The sequence below is a fragment of the Ciconia boyciana genome, chromosome 4, assembly GCF_034638445.1.
Source record: "Ciconia boyciana chromosome 4, ASM3463844v1, whole genome shotgun sequence".
NCBI lineage: Eukaryota > Metazoa > Chordata > Aves > Ciconiiformes > Ciconiidae > Ciconia > Ciconia boyciana.
In genome coordinates this window covers 41,560,911-41,577,019 of record NC_132937.1, presented here as the reverse complement: position 1 = coordinate 41,577,019, position 16,109 = coordinate 41,560,911, and the positions used below count along the sequence as shown (strand labels likewise).

The 16,109-nt window shown below is 48.3% G+C and overlaps 1 protein-coding gene across 1 annotated transcript; it reads left to right on the top strand.

Moving 5' to 3' along the window:
• Window positions 1–9,157: 9,157 nt before the first annotated feature.
• On the top strand, window positions 9,158–14,570 carry CD180 (CD180 molecule). The gene is made up of 3 exons (XM_072860924.1): window positions 9,158–9,247; window positions 12,024–12,190; window positions 12,845–14,570. The coding sequence occupies exons 1-3, from the start codon at window positions 9,158–9,160 to the stop codon at window positions 14,568–14,570; spliced, it is 1,983 nt and encodes a 660-aa protein (XP_072717025.1).
• Window positions 14,571–16,109: the final 1,539 nt, after the last annotated feature.

Sequence of the window (16,109 nt, the reverse complement as noted above, 5' to 3'; positions counted from 1 at the left end):
ATCATCTATATCATCTTCCTCTTCTCATTTTGCAGCTTGTTCCAGGAATGTCTGTACCCCTGCACATGTGCTCGTAAATCAGAGGGAACATCTGTACTGCACAGCTCAAACATGTTCCTGTCTTTGAGCAAGTTTCCAGTTTAGATAAGCAACCCTGTCAATCATGAATATGAAGCAAGTACACAGCACTAAAACCATGAGGTTACATTTTAAAACAATAATTATTCCCTCTTTCCTAATGTACTGTTGGATTTATTCTCCTGTTTATCCAGACTCGGAGTTTTACCCTTTGATAACAGAGTTTATCTTGCAAGTCTATTTAATCCATGTCCTGGGGGACAGGAGAGACAAGAAATGGATTTCGGCATCAAGAACATGTCCTTTTGGTTTTGCGCTGTTACCACCACTTAGAACCACCTAAGAAAATACAAAATCTTTCAGGCTTAAGAGATCTGACAAACATCCCATGAACTGCACAAGACATCAAAAAGCCACTTAGCGTAGATCATTGAACTACAGATGCAACAACCTCCTCAGGTGAAACTGCACTCACCTGCAAGGTACACAAACATGTAAATAATGCTACGAGGATGGATTGCCCCTCGGTCTTCAGGGGAGCTCTGCATTGCCTTGCCATGTTCAGGGTATCCCGGAGTGCCTTGGCAAACCGCCCGCTCAGCACATGGGCACAAGAGCTGGAGCTCACTCCCAGGAGATGCCAGCAGAAAGGCGCAGCAGCAGGCACTGCAGGGATCCCATACCACTGGCCATGATGACGTCCGGGCTGATGGCAGTCTAGAAATGGGACCTAGAAAAGAAAGGTCGTGGAAAATGCTGTTAACTGCAAATCTAGACACAGTCATGGTTAAAGGAACACTCCCCAGAGTAACTGGCCAGATTTTCCTCTGGCAGTTGGTAACCCACTAAACCTGCTACGACCTCCAGCTCCTTCCCCTTCCCTCTGTCCTCTTCTCTTCCGGCAAGAACCTCCCTCAGCCCCTGCTCACCGCAATGCCGGGCATGACTCCTCTGCACCAGATAACACAGGATTTGGTCCAGTAGCAAACCACACGTCGCTGTTTGTGCTGCTTAGGCAGCTGAAAACCAGAAGAGACAAGGGGTAAAACTAAATAAAAGGATAATATGGGAGGCGAATTTTGGAAATCTCATCTGGATCACAGGAATTTAACTTTCTGCCATTGTTCACCCCACCATCCTCCTCCAAAGACTTGTTTCCACTCACGTGTGAAAAAGACCATTTATACAGTACTATTGCCCCCCCTAGCCTGTGTCATTTAATCAGGCCAGGCAAACCCTGGCCAGGGCAGGCTTAACACTCACAAACAGCAGCATATTGAAAGACACTGCTATTTCTGTCACACCAGCACAACTTCAGGAACTGCCTCTTTGTTTATTAAAATGTAGAGCCAGTACCCGGCCCCCTGTGTTTCTTTAAGACCCACTCTCGTGTGATCTAGGGAAAATACACGTTCCGTGGTGCGCTGCAGACTGACAGACGTGTGTCTCTGCCTCCAGGCAGCGCAGCTCGGATCAGCATGGCAGCATGACAAACTACAATTCATGCACCTGCTGGGAACACTTCTTTAAACATGGTTTTGTCTCCATGAGCAGGAGACGACGGCCCCAACAAACAGCCACCGGAGCTGAACAGGCGTCAAAGCAACGCAGTGGAGGGGATGGGGCCTGCAGAGCCAACAGCCTGCGGATGCTGCAGAGGATGTTAGGCAGAGGAAAGGGTCAATTGTTCTGAACAGAATAAGCAACAAGTTAAATTAGAGCAAGGAAAATATAGCTACACCAAGAGGAAAAAGCCTGTAACTGACGGCAAGCGTGATTAGGCAACAGGCCCCGGTGCCAGAGGAAGCACTGACTATCAGCCACCACCATCCTGGCAAGATTTTGTCATCGTTGCCTGCGAGAGGATGGAGCCTAGCCGCAGGAACGAGCTGCGCAACCCACTGCTGCTCCCTTCCTTTTGGGCTAGGGAGATTAGTCATTTCAGGCCTTCCCTGCTAGGGGCCGAATAGTGGGGTGGTTGTTCAGCTGCTCCCAGCCACCCCAGGAAAGCATAGACCACCAGGGTGTGGTCTCTTGAGCATTTCACTGCTTTTTTTAAACTTACTGCAAAATGGAAGAGAAGCCTATTGCTTGCTTATGGCTTTAATATGAAAGCAACTGATGTTTTGGAGGGATGGCAATATGCAAAGTATTAACCTGGTTAAGCTGATTGCTTTCTCTGACAGCAATGAAACCTTGCCAAAGACTGAGCTGCTGAGTGAAACACTTTCAAAAGAGCAGTCACCGACCTGCAGACAGTTACCCCTGGCAATACTGTAGGACACTGATTCAGCGATCTTTCAGGGGGCTGAGGTGTAAACCAGCCTGTCTCTGACCTGGATCCAACAAACTCATCAAGTCTAAACATTTGGCAAATTCTTCTCCTTGCACATACCTTTGCAAATGGGGACTAGGTATTGGGTATATATAAAAAAAACATGTGAAAGCAGATGTTAGAAAACGTGGGACTTCTGGATTACCTGATGGAAGAAGTGACCTGTGGCTCCATGTCATTGGTATCTGCCGAGGCCAGGGGGAGGAGGAGGCATGGCTCCAGCAAGGACTGCCGAGGGATTGCCCTGCACAGGCAGGACTGCCCGCCTCATTTCCACGTCATTAGTCTGGCTGGGCGCTAAGAACCTCCCCTTTCAAACCCATCCGATAGAGACAGCTCATTAGCAGCACCCAACTGCAGCCTTGGCTCCCAGCAGCTGCAATAAGAACAAAATCCTGAATTTTAGCAGTGAGGTTGGTTTGTTCTCCCATCAGCAAACCAGATCAGTCAAGGATTCACGCTTGGCAAGAAAGGCAAGATCGCTGCAAGAACAGGGACTTCAGAGCCACATTTCTGAAGCATGGTGAGGACAAAGGAACAAACGTTACCCTGCAGCAAAATATATTTAGGGCATTGGTGTACTCCCAACTGGAGCAGCATGCATTTTACCTTGCTACCTCACATGCAGTCATAACCAGCGTAGGATATTACCTGGCAGCTCCATGGATGTTCATCAGGCAAAGACCATCAGTGCAAAATGAGCAGATAAGAATTTGTTGATATGAATGGGAGAGAAAGAGGAAAGAAACTCTAGAAGTTAATTGAAGCAGGCAAAACTGTGCAGAGTTTTGTGCCTCATTTCAGGTTCCCAAGCCATCTGAGCACAACCTACTTTTTTTTTCCTCATCATAGCCATTTTGGGCTTCTCTCATTGTTCCCAACCACCCTGACCAGAGATGCTGCCTGCTGCTGCATCTCAGCCCTGTCAAACCCCCCGCCAGCGGCGGAGCGGCGGCTCCCACCCGCCCACACAGCCTCGCCAGTGGCCACCCCATACCAAAGGGCCATGGAAATGCTCTCTCAGCCAAGATGTGGCTTGGGACACTTCCAACCCACTTTGGACCCAGCTATGGCCCCTGGGTCATGGGTGCTCCTTACCAACATTTCTTCCTTGAAAGTGCGGGGAGAGGTTTCTCTCCTCTCTTCCTGGAGCTCTATACACGGCAATTAATGTCGCTTAGCAACAGGACTTCCTTTTAAGATGCTTTTTTGTAATTTCAAAGCCTCTGTGCCAAAAGTTCTTTAAATAGCCTGAACTCACACTGGCTCCCTCAGTTTGGCTCTTTTGTTTTATCTCTGCCTGGTTTCCTCCCGTTGCAGGGTTAATATCTGCGGCCAGCCAAAGCAAAGCAAACCCAACAAAAATGCAGGGATCAGTCCAGCCTCTCCATGCAAGGGCTGGGAAGCTCCTTTTCCCCAAAGCCATGCCAAGCTACACCCGATAGAGACCAGCTGAGGAAAGGGGAAGCTTGGGCGGGTTTTAATTCTGATTTTTTGCTTGCTACTCAAGTTGGACTTACAGGTACAACCAGATTTCTCTCTCGTCAGCCTAAAATTAGTGTGCAAGACTTGCGCAGCCCAGTTTGTCAGATTCTGTATTGTTCTGACAGAGGAAGAACGGCCTGTTACTAATCATTGAAATCTGCATTTTATCTTGGCTTTATACTACTGATACAACACACGGGGAGCAAGAATACTGGGTATTTTGCTTACTTAGTAGGGAACAGAGGCTGCATTTTTGAGATAGATAAAAGCCTTACAGCTGTTTCACAGAGTAACAGGGGGCTCCAGCACCGAGATCCTCAAAACATCTTCTGAATTTTTGAAAAATCACAAGCTACTCAAAGAGGATAACACAACAACGGTAGCTGTACAGAAATGGTATTTGCAGGGAGAGTATAGGAGACATCCCCCTTTGCAGATGAAACGGATGTACAAGACGTCAGTAAATAAGCAGTTACTAATTCCCGTCAGCAATTTCCTTTCCGCATAGTGCCTTTGTGCTGGCTGTTTTCGGTTTGTGTTTGGTAGGACTTCACGTGGCTTTGCACGTCCCAGCCATGGCCAACCCGGCTTCCTGGCTGGCAGGCAGGGCACAGGATGCAGGCGTTGGGGCCAGGAAGCGCAGCCTGGCCTCTAGAAAGCTGTGATCATCAGCTGAAAGTTTATTCATCCTGCCTACTAAAAAAATAGCACCGAGGCCCCCCTGAAGTCCAGAGGTCCCAGGACCTGGCGCAGCAGCAGCGCCCTGGCTGAGCACCTTTGCCATCAATGCTTTTGAAAGCTGCCTCAGATAAAATCCACATGAGAACGAGCCATCCATGGAGAGGCAGCCAGAGGAGCACACTCACTTTATTTGTTTGGGATATTTCTATATGCGGTGCTCACATCACGTCCCTGGTCACACTCTTACTCTTTTTCAAGGGGCATCTAGGTTACTTCCTGTGCAAGTGGTTTGCTCAAGTCATGAAAGTTTCAGATTGAAGCTCTGGTGTGCTTTCAGCATTAACTTTAACCGTCAATGCCAGAGGACAGAAGCTGGTGGGTTGGTCCTCTGCCAAGGAGCAGCGGCAAAGCAGAGGAAGAGGAATCCCTGGGGTGGGGGGATGCTGCAGCCTGGCCCCCCGCTGCTGGAAACGTGCACCGGACGGGCTGGCACCCAGCTGGGGAGGGCACCGCAAGTGCAGTCCTGCAGCTCCTGTCCCTCTTGTGTCCCCACCACCCCTGAGGGCAGGCGAAGGGCCATTGCTCACCTGCTCAGAGAGCATGGGCTGAAGAGCACATCTGGCTGCTGCCTCCTGCCCTCATTTAGGGTTTCAGAAAGATCAGTTGCTGCAGCATGAAGCGGAGGGATTTCACATAAAGCCTGGTAACATCTGACATTTTTTATGGCACCTTTTTCTCCCTGCAGGTGATTTATGCTCTTGCTGCGTCATCTTTCTTCAGGCTTTTCCTCAGAGCACAGGCTGAGCCCACAGCACCTCCTGCACCGGCAGCAGAGCCTGTGTAGGTTTTCCTGCTGGAAAGTGCAGGTTTGTGGCAGGGCAGGTGGTCCTGGTCCTCCCCAGCTGCCATGTCTCCTCTTGGGGCACCACGCGGCCACAGTGTGGGAATGGTCACAGCCCAAATCCCACTGCCTCAAGGCCCACCCTCGTCTGGGTTCTTAACATCCAGCATTTAAAGCAATCATTTGGGTTCCTATCTCTTGCTTGTGGTACCAAAGAAAACAACAAACAAGGAAGATCTTGAAATCCATACTTGAAGGAAATGACTGAAAATTATTTTAATACTTTAATCCTGTATAAACAGGTATTTTGGAAGTCTTGCTGTGTTGGGTTGCCAATCCCTTCTTCTTCAGAGCTACATAAGACCCAGGGATTGACAGGATTCATCTCTTAAATAAGAGAGCATTAAGATCTTATAGGACTTCTGAGGGTGATAAAGTCTGTTTAATATATATACAGAACTCATTGCACCTTTTCCTTTTTTTTTTTAATTTCTTAGATTGATACCCACTTACCCCTACAGTCACTACACATTTTTTCCAAGGCAACCCTGGAAGAGGAGCAATTTCCCAGGTTAATCCCACCTGTGGCACCCCTCAGGGGCCAGGTTTTTTGGAGGTGCTGTGCTCGGTGCTCTGACCGGGAGCCTTTCCCAACGCGAGGGCCAGGCCAGGCACAGGACCAGCCGGGTGGATTTGACACCAGACAGGATTTCCCCTCGACCCCACCAGCCGTCCTCCTGCCTGGGTGGAGAGGCTCCTGCAGGACCCAGGATCTCACCCAGAAACGGGGGCACCTTTCTGCAGCGGGAGCGGGAATTGGCATCCCGTGACTTCAGCATTGTCCCAACAGCCCACGTGATGCCCACGTCCAGGCCACTTGCCTGGGCTGAGGAACACGCCAGCACTTCACCATCATGGTCCCCGCCAGGACCAACACAGCATCTGTGGTGGTTTTTAAGTGGCGGCAGGGCCACCACCCGCGAACACACACTGTGGGTGACTCACCACGTTTTGGTGAGCCTCACGAGCCGAGCCGTTCCCCCTGTCTCGCTCAGAAATCAGTTTAAAATGGAGAACTGCTGGGGTGATGCACAGCCCCCTCCAGGGGACTTTCTGATTGCAGCCCAGCGTGACTTGTTTGTGGGGTGGCATGGTGCCAGAGGGGCACCGGCAGCAATTTACTTGGCCCTCAGCAGCGTTCAGCATCTCACGAGCGCCCAGTGACAAGCACTGCTGCACTAAAGCCAATTATTACCGCTGCTGTTCACATGCTCTTAAATTTCCCATCGCCAGAGTGGGAAGAGTTTTGGCCAAGCACATAGAAAGTAGTATTATGAAGAGAAAATACTCTCCTAGTAACCCCCGTGGTCTGAGAGCCCGCCTGAACGTGGTGATGGCAAATACTTAAGAACAGCAAACACCAACATTAAAAGCAGAAAGCATGCAGAAAAGGAGGTGAATCAATGTGAATTTAATGTGGGAGGTGAATCAGCCTGCAATGGCCGTGGGTGCCGCAGCACTGAGACCTTCCCGCTAACTACTGCCATAAACTCTTACCCCTTCCCATTCACTCCTTTACGAGCACAAGGAGCTAAATTAATCAGATAGGCACACATAATTAATAATGCAGACACCTCTAATCATTAGTCATTTTTACTAAGCTCAGCGATTGCTTGTGCACATGGATGAGAAGAGGAACTTCAGTCACCCAATACCAATTTCATAATGAATTCTTCATTACCTGAAATTGAGGCAGACCTTGAAATTCATTATTTGCATCATAAAGCTTCCCATTTCCTCAAAAAACACTTCCCTGCTCCCCCACCCCCAAATCTCTGGAGTTATTTATACCCCTTTATGTCACACGTAAATTCCGTGACACATAGTAATATACTTGCACTGCAGGAAGAGGCAGGATTAGCTTCAGCTGATATCCCCTCCTGATTTAAAGGACTTTTCTTCCAAAACAACACATTCATCTTAAATTCGAGGTTTCTGATCCTGGTGGTTCGAGGAAGCATCCATGGCACCAGGGCTTATAGCCTGCCAGAAACAAGACACAGGGTGCAAGTGTGAGTCCAAGCTGCCGCCAACCAGGAAAGTGCAGCAGGGAGAGTGGGGATGCCCCAAGCCTTAGCCTTTGAGCCTTAGCATGGAAAATAGCAAATAACCAAGGAGCAACCATCCCAAAAACCAAATTCCTCTGAAACTTTTGCTACCAGCTGCAGGGGGAGCAGGATTTCCAGCAAACATGGAGCTGGGTGGGAAAGAGGCAGAGCTGTAAGTGGGATAGGGAGTGAGCTTTTTAGCTTGTCATTCAGATAAGTTATTTTCTTTTAAATTTTATAAATTAAGGAGGAGGAAAAAAACCCCAGCCAAATCAGATCAGCACAGAAGCATCCTAGCAGCAGACAAATACAGCAGCAGGGCACCGGTGCCGTGGCCTCGCCATGCCCACCAGCCGCAACAGTCCACCCAAGAGGCTTGGGAAAGACGCAAAAGGGAGTCAGCTCTGCACTGGATTTTAAGCTTTGCTCCTGCCACATTGACTGCTCTCGTCTCCCCCGCCACCTGCAGGGATGAGCACAGCTTGGCTCAGGTAAAACCTGACGGACACATCAACTCCAGCTACCAGTCCAGCCATGGCCTTCATACACTATTTCAGAGCCGAAGCCACTGATCTTGTGCATGTCCTTGGCACCAGAGAAGCCCAGATATCTCCATCTTCCTGGGTGTCGAGCTTGATGCTCTCCAGTTGGCATCTTGATTGCTTGAAGCTTCACTGATCGAGTTACCGGGGCTGGATCAGCTCTGCGGTTCAGCCCACCCGGCCTCTCCCCATTGTGCTGGGGCAAGTTTGCTGAGCCCGGTATGTTTTCAGCATGCTTTTCTTTACTAGGTGGTGAAGAAAGAGTGCTAGTTAAGCCTGCTGAAAACAAAGTTATCAAGCTAATAACTCAGCCATTTAAGAAAGGAAAAAAAAAGGCAGGCTGATCTGGCTGGCTAGAACCAGTGCTCAGCACTGTCCTGGGCAGCGAGGACACACTCCCGCCTGCAGCTGCAACACACGTGTCCATCTTAGAGATGGTTAGAAATATTGTCCCCCTTCAGAAAAATAATCATTACCTGTAATAAATACAAGAGGAAAGGATTTCATTTTCAGATTGAACTGTTCAGCTTTACTGTTTCTAGTGAGAGAAGCATGGTTCAGCATCGTGATCCTTTTTGCAGCAATATGCAGATCTTGTGCCTATATTTCAGTTGTTTTACAAGTTCTTGTGACTTTCACAAGTGATGCACCAAATTTTGTTTGACTCAAACTTTCCATTACATTAAATTCCCCTTTGGTGAGATGCTGAAGTCTCATCTGCCCTTTTCTTGCTCTACCTCCTATTTCACGCTGAACTACCTCTCCTGTACTTAGTGGAGACGTTTCACTCTACACAAGCATAAAGACCACTTCCCTCACTTTCAATTTTTAAAAAAATCTGTTCTGCCCCAGAAAAGTGTCAGTGCACAGTCATTTGACCATATTTAAAGCAGGGAAGTTCCTCTTTCAGTCCAAAACTACTGTTTTGTTCACACTGAACCCAGGAGGTTCAGCAAGCATTTCTTTTCCTTACGACCTCCTTTCTAGCTGACTTGCCCAGTTTGTCTGACCTTTGCTGCTCTGTCTTGCTTTCATTAAGGGAAGATAGCACAAGATCATCCATTTTAGCAACCTGCCTCACTCCGTAATGGCCTGTGATTTATACTTTTTGATTTTCACAACGCTCGCCTGCGTTAGCTGCGAAGCATCTGGCACCACAGAGACGATGTGCACGGAGGTGAGTGACAGCCGCCAGTCCCTCTCGAGATACAGGAGCCGCGTGTGTAGAGGATCAGTCTCTGGTGAATACTTGCCTGCTGATGTCCAACTGTTTTCAGATCCCGAGGGGTTTCTCTCAGGGGGATCCAAAGGCCTCTATCGCTGAAATAAGGCGGGTGTCTTGAGATGTGCTCAGGGACATCAGCCACTGCTCCTCCGCCGCCTCCTCCTCACACCCGTGTGTCCGTGCACCCTCGTGCTCCCTCCTGCCACTGCCGGGGACTTTGGCAACCCATCAAACCAGCACCACGCTTCACCTCCCAGAGAGCTGGAAGGACGATAAAGTTTCGCAGGGGTGTTTAGCAGAGATCAGAGCTAGACAGAGGACACATATAAAGATTTTTGTCTCGTGCTTGTGCTCTCCAGACAGGAATTCGTAGAATTGGTACACAGTGGTAGGATGATCGTGTGTCTCTTTGTCATTTGGTCAATGTGCGATGAATGCCACATGAGAATAGGAAGAAAGTACCAGGGTTTTTCCAGGGGCAGGGGAAAACGCTGACCCATAAGATTTTTATTTTATTTTTTTAAAGTGGGAGATAAGGAAAAACAAATAAGGATTTTGATTCAGGGAAGAAGCACCACGGAAACCCAGCCCTACGCAGCACACATTTGGGGCCAACAGTAAGTTCCTCACTGAATTAAATGTACAAATGCCTGAGTGCTCGGAGTTGCACACCGGGATCCCCCAGGGGATGGCTGCTCCTCAGCCCCCTCTGAGAGCTGCTCTGTGCCCCGAAGCATATGGAGAGAGCTTACTCGCTAATTTATTTGAATGGTAAAACACAGACACTATTCTCATTTATAGTGACAGCTAAGCATTTTTTATCTGTCTAAACCACACGACACAGCAGTCAGCTCCACAGGTTCTTCTTTGCTTATCAGTATTGAAAGCATCAGCTTTTCTAACTCTGTATTTTGCCATTTCTATAGTTACCAGTGGTGTATTATTTCAGCTTCTAGGCTGGAGCCAAGTCCCCATGCTACAGCAGGTACCAGGCTGGCTTGCTGCCCCTCGGGTCGTGCCAAGTGCCCAGCCTTGGGCTGCACTGGCTCGTCCCACCCTGCTGTGCTGGACGCGGTGCCGTGCCCCCGGCATTGAGCTCCTGCTAGGCCCCAACACACCGAGGGGGAGAGGGACAGCGGAGGTGCCGCACTCCCCACCTGCATGGGGTATTTTGTTGTGATAGTCCCTTTCCACTCCCTCCCGGCGCCGCCACGCTGCTGCCGGCATCTCTCTGCCCCTGCCCACCAGTCCAGCCTGCCTGCAGCAGCACAGGGCCATGGCACTCCCCCAGCGCTCCCCAGCACCCTCCAGTTACAGGACTTGTGCCTGTAGGGAAGGAAGAAAGTGTTCGCCGTGTCCAGCTTGTGGCTTGCAAAAAATACTGCTCTTTCACCTCCAGCGAGGTTACCAAGTGTCTCCACTGCCCGCCCGCCTCCCCTAAGCCACAGACAGGCAGAGACGTGGTTTGGTCTCACTCAGTCCCACGTGGATGGAAAGACCCAAACGTCATGCACCATTCCCCAGGGTCCACGCATGTGCACCTCAGCAAAACCCGGGTGAGCCACGTGCTCCCAACCCACGGGGTGCACACCTGCGCTGTCCTTTGCTCGTCCCAGACTCCAGGCTCCAGTGCATTTCTCACTGGACATCCCACCACCGGTGCTTCCTTTCTTTGGGCTAGTAGAATAGCTTTGAATGTCATTAAAACGGTCAGACTGGCCAACTGTGCAATAAGTGCTTTTATTTCCCTGCAAGCAGAATGTCTCCAAGCTTCCTGGCAAGATACTGCCAAAGCTGCGGCTCCCACGCAGTCCCGGGGACCCTGTCCCTCCCAGGCTGCCCTGTAACCACCCAGGGCTTTCTCTGGGAGCAGGGCTGGGCGAGGAGGAGGGTGGCACTGCGCTGGCTGCACCCGTGCTCCCCATCGCGGCTTGGCAGCTGGGACAAGTGCAATGCTCTGAGTCTCTCCACTGCCTTGAGCAGCTGCGGCAGGCTATTCCAGGGCGGCGTTTCCCTGCATGCCATAGTCCCAGGCTCTGGTTGACTTTTGTGCAATCACCAGGCAAAGGCAGGTCAAGCACATTTAATGAATTTCCCTGGTATCCACAGAGTAGACTTCTATACATAATAGATTGATTTATTTTCAGTCAAACTGAAAAGCCTTCATAGAAATTTTAAAGATTCAGTGTGTCAGATATGATCTTTGTCTAGCCTGAGCTAAAACTTCCTGCCATCCTCTCATTGCAGCGTGTAACTGCAGTTCAGATCCAATTAATTTGGACATGTTCCTTCTAGAAACATTTCCAGACCTGCTCTTTTGTACCTCATCTCTGCAAGGTTTTCTTAAGACTTCTCTTAGAATAAGCTTTGTTACAAGACTCATGAAATTCAGAATTTAAAACTACCTTGTGGGGATTCTTTCTTAGGCATTAATAATTCATCCAGAAGAGTAAACAATCCTCATATGTGCTAACTTCTATAACAAAGTACTACAGATGAGACACACTTCAAATTAGTACAAGAGAGATTCAAGGCATTCGTTTTAAAAACACACTCCACAAAACCCCAAGGTGGTACGTTGCAAGCCGGCACTAAGGCTTCCTAGGGTTCTGGCTGCTATGTTTTTAAATAATTCAAAATTCTGTTTGGTTTTTTTTTGAAGTGCCATAGTTTCCTATTTATGTTTGCAGTACATACCTCTTGCAGTTTCACTGTATATTTTCTACAGATTACCATAAATAAAAGCTATAGCTGTGAAGGTTTAGGACTGAGGGAGATTCCTGAAAAACTACCTGTCACAACCGAAATCCTTGACTTCAGCTTCAACATGCTCCCTTCCCTGCAGAATTCGACCTTCTCTAAGCTGAAGTCTCTTCTCTACTTGGACTTAACAAGGTATGGGATAGCATCCTCACTTTTGCACATCAGGTTGGTCAAATGCCCTGCCCGAAGCTGGCTTCTGGAGCACACCAGAGCAGCATCTCCCTGCCTTCATAGGGAAACCACCAGTAGCACTTGCAGACAGCTGTGAAGTATTTTGCTAAGCAGAGATTGATACACTTGGGCAATATCTACGTTTCTCCTCTGGTGACAATCATTTGCAGGACAGTGGGTGAAATACGCATTTTCCACACATTACAGTAGTGACAGCAAAGTCACTAAAGCAATTTTTTAATCCACTTTTCTATATTGTTCCCTAAACCCTAGAGAAAGACAGGTTTGGTCCTTGTAAATGCCCAGCTTTTTCTATAGGAAAAGAGATTTTAATTTTATTAAGCTGGACACTAAAAACCTCATGTCTCCCTGATTTCTACAAATGCCTCCACACACCCATTTCAGGGCAGGTTTTTCTCCTTACCAGGACCCTATATTTCAATGTGACCTTACAGATATCAGGCAAGTGTCACTGGAAGAGACAGACATTTCTATCCCGGTGAAGGCAACTGATCATGAATTCTTACAGATATGAAGTGCAGTTTGAGTTATCACGTATACAGGGAGAGTTTTGCGAGACAGGCCACTGATGCTGGCTTCTGTTGCTTTCTCAAGGTGTCAGATCAACTGGGTGTATGACGGTGCCTTTCACAACAACAAGCAGCTGAAGACAATCGTGCTGACTGGAAACCTGCTCATGTTTCTCTCTGACACAGCGTTTGCTGGCCCACAGTCCCTGGAACAGCTTGTCTTAACACAGACAGGAATAACCAGTATGTCCTTTATTCCAATGACAAATCTGGACAGCTTGGATACCCTCGTCTTGGGCAGCAACCACATATCTTCGCTGCAGCTTCCTCCCAACTTTCCCACTCAAAACCTCAGATACCTTGACTTTCAAATGAACAACATAAGAGCAATCACAGCAGAAGATGTCCGCATTCTGCGGAAGACCAGCAATATAACTCTCATCTTTAAAGGCAACAACATTATATACATTGAACCTGGAGCTTTCCAGTCCCATTTCTACAGTTTGGACTTTGGGGGCTGCACTGACATTCCTAGGGTCCTGGCGGGGATACAGAACTCCACAGCCCAGACCCTTTGGCTGGGAACATTTCACGGTGTGGAAAAGGAGCCCTACATAAGCCCGAATGTTTTACAAGGCCTCTGTAATATCTCCGTCAAGGATCTCTATCTGCAGCTACGGCACTTCAGAAACCTAAACGCCAACACATTTCAGTGCTTGACCAGGCTCCGAAAGCTGGACCTAACTCAAACCCACATCAGCGCATTGCCCCCTGGCATCAGCGGCATGAGCTCACTAGCGGAGTTAGTTCTCAATGCAAACTCCTTCGAGCACCTCTGCAACATCAGGTCTGCCGCCTTCCCCTCCCTCACCCACCTCTCCATCAAGGGGAACTCGCAGGTCCTGCAGCTGGGCTCTGGCTGTTTGGAGAAATTGGCAAAGCTTCAACATCTCGATTTAAGTAAGAGTTACATTGAAAGCTTTGACTGCTGTAACGAAGCGCTGAGCGGTTTGAGCAGTCTTCGGTACCTGAATCTGAGCCACAACATACGGCTCCACCTCCAAGACGTGCTCATTAAGGACGGTGCTAACCTGGAGCTCCTGGACCTAGCTTTCACTCCTCTTCATATCAACAATTCACAGGGTCCTTTCCGAAATTTGCATCTCTTGCAAGTGCTGAATCTTTCCTCCTCCCACATTAATACTAGTATTCAGCATCTCTTTCAAGGCCTGGAAAACCTCATGCTCTTGGACCTCAGTCAAAATAACTTTGAGTCAGGAATCATACCAAAGGACAAACTGTTCCAACAGCTATCCAATTTAGAAGCACTAATTTTATCATCCTGTCAACTGACAGCAATAGGAGGCCAAGCATTTCACAGCCTCAAGAAATTACGGCATGTTGATCTGAGCCACAACAAACTTGTTGCATTCAGCACGGATGCATTTTCAAACCTCAAGAGCATCTATCTCAATTTTGCCCACAACAGGATCCGTATTGTACCACAGGACAAGCTAGCGTCCCTAGCTGGCCACTGCGTAATCAATTTAAGTTACAACCCTCTGGACTGCACCTGCTCCAATATTGGTTTAATCACCTGGTACAAGCAGAATCTGGATAAAATCAAAGACCCTGAAGAAACGAGATGCTCTGAACCCAAATCGCTAGCTGGGGCTCAGCTGGCCACCATCTCGCTCTCCTGTGGGATCAACACAGCAGGAATCATTGCAGTTGTCCTGGCTGTTTTATCCTGTGGTGCCATCTTCATTTGGGGTGCTCGCTATTTCAAGCAAAATTACCAGCAAATATAAGTTTATGATGGAGATATGGAAAAGATGTAAGCAATTGTATTAAGAGGAAAGACAACTTACTGTTTTTGCTTCTGACCTGTATGTTCTTAACTTCTGTAATACCCTTTCCGTTTGTATTATAACTTCTAGAAAAATGAAAAAATTTTATTTGAGAACTGGAAAAATAAACTATGACCTGAGCCTTGAAGATGAATAACTTCTCTTACAGAGAAATTCCAGTTCGACTCAGTGTTAGCCCTGGTGTCCCAGCTACTATGGCTAATGCACCTGTAAAGGGAAGATCCAAGGGCCAAAATGCAAACCTTGTTCTCTTTAAAAAACAGAAAACCAAACCACCCCCACCCCCCCCAACAAAAAAATCCCAAACCAACGAAACCCTCACCCTCTATCAAATACCCTTGAAAAAAAATGTTGTTTAAGAGCTGGCAGTAGTGTACCCTGCTCCGCTAAAAAGAAAAAAAACTTTGTGAAGAACAGGCGCAACATTCATAGTCACATAAGACCCACTCCTGCAGGACTGAGAGAAACAGCCTGTATCATCTCTCCGATTTCTTTAAAATATTTTTGGTCCTTAGAAAGTTCCTGGCCATTGAACCTCTGTCTGTCCATCTCTCACCTTGGGGCAGGCCCTGCTCCTGTAGTATTTACTAGACTCCATAGTAAGCAGGGACTAGCAACAATTTCAGCTCTAACCATAAAACTTGTAGATTTGGTCAAGAATCCGCGGGTGCTTGGCACTACACTTGCTTGCACAGGGCAGACACACCAACGCCATCAGCTATGATACTTTCCTGTGCCAGCCTGGAGTGGACCATTTCCTCCAGCAGCAGCCCAGGAGACAAAACTGGAGACTGCAAAGGCTGTGGCGCAGTGGGGAGGAGCAACCTCATCCCACCGGTGCTCCTGGTGCCAACAGCTACTTCATGTTGCTTCTGGCATGCGTCCCTGGAGCGAAGTCAGAGTCTCTTTGCTCCAATGGGACACGCAACAGCTAGGCAGGAAGACAGACGGACTTCTTATTATTTACTTTTACCAAATAACCAAATCCCTTTTTCTGCCATCACACATGAATAAACCCAGTGGCAAGACAAAGTACGTGCGTTTGACCAAAGGTCTGATGGGAGCTTACTGTGCCTACTCATCTGCCCTGTGTTACCATACTGTGATTTATGGCACCAGTGCTTTAATAACAGGCTAACCCTGACGTATAGACACAGCCTTCTCAGAAGGTATGACCCTTCTGTCTCCACAGCAGCGCATGCACAACATGGAGTCTTGCCCTGCCCCAGCAAGGCTCCCCAGTGTGTTAAGCCGGGAGCTGCAGTTGCTCACCGAGACATGGAGGGTGACCTCTGTCTCAACACTTTCCATGCAGCTTCCACATTCAGCTTCCGCTCCTGCCCCAAAGGCATTTCCTCGACATTTTCCTTCATAACATGCTGACTAGCTAAGATTTCAAAGATCCTTGCTGGACTAGAATGTTTTTAATCATTTCTGAAGACGCTGCTGACAAGAGTCCCTGCTTGGTCTTCTCAAGGA

What these genes read in the sequence shown, in the direction of transcription:
- CD180 (XM_072860924.1), top strand. Translation starts at nt 9,158, where the DNA reads ATGGCCTGTGATTTATACTTTTTGATTTTCACAACGCTCGCCTGCGTT. An exon ending in CAGAGACGATGTGCACGGAG is followed by an intron (nt 9,248 to 12,023) that starts GTGAGTGACAGC and finishes TATTTTCTACAG; the next exon opens with ATTACCATAAATAAAAGCTA. An exon ending in CTCTACTTGGACTTAACAAG is followed by an intron (nt 12,191 to 12,844) that starts GTATGGGATAGC and finishes TGCTTTCTCAAG; the next exon opens with GTGTCAGATCAACTGGGTGT.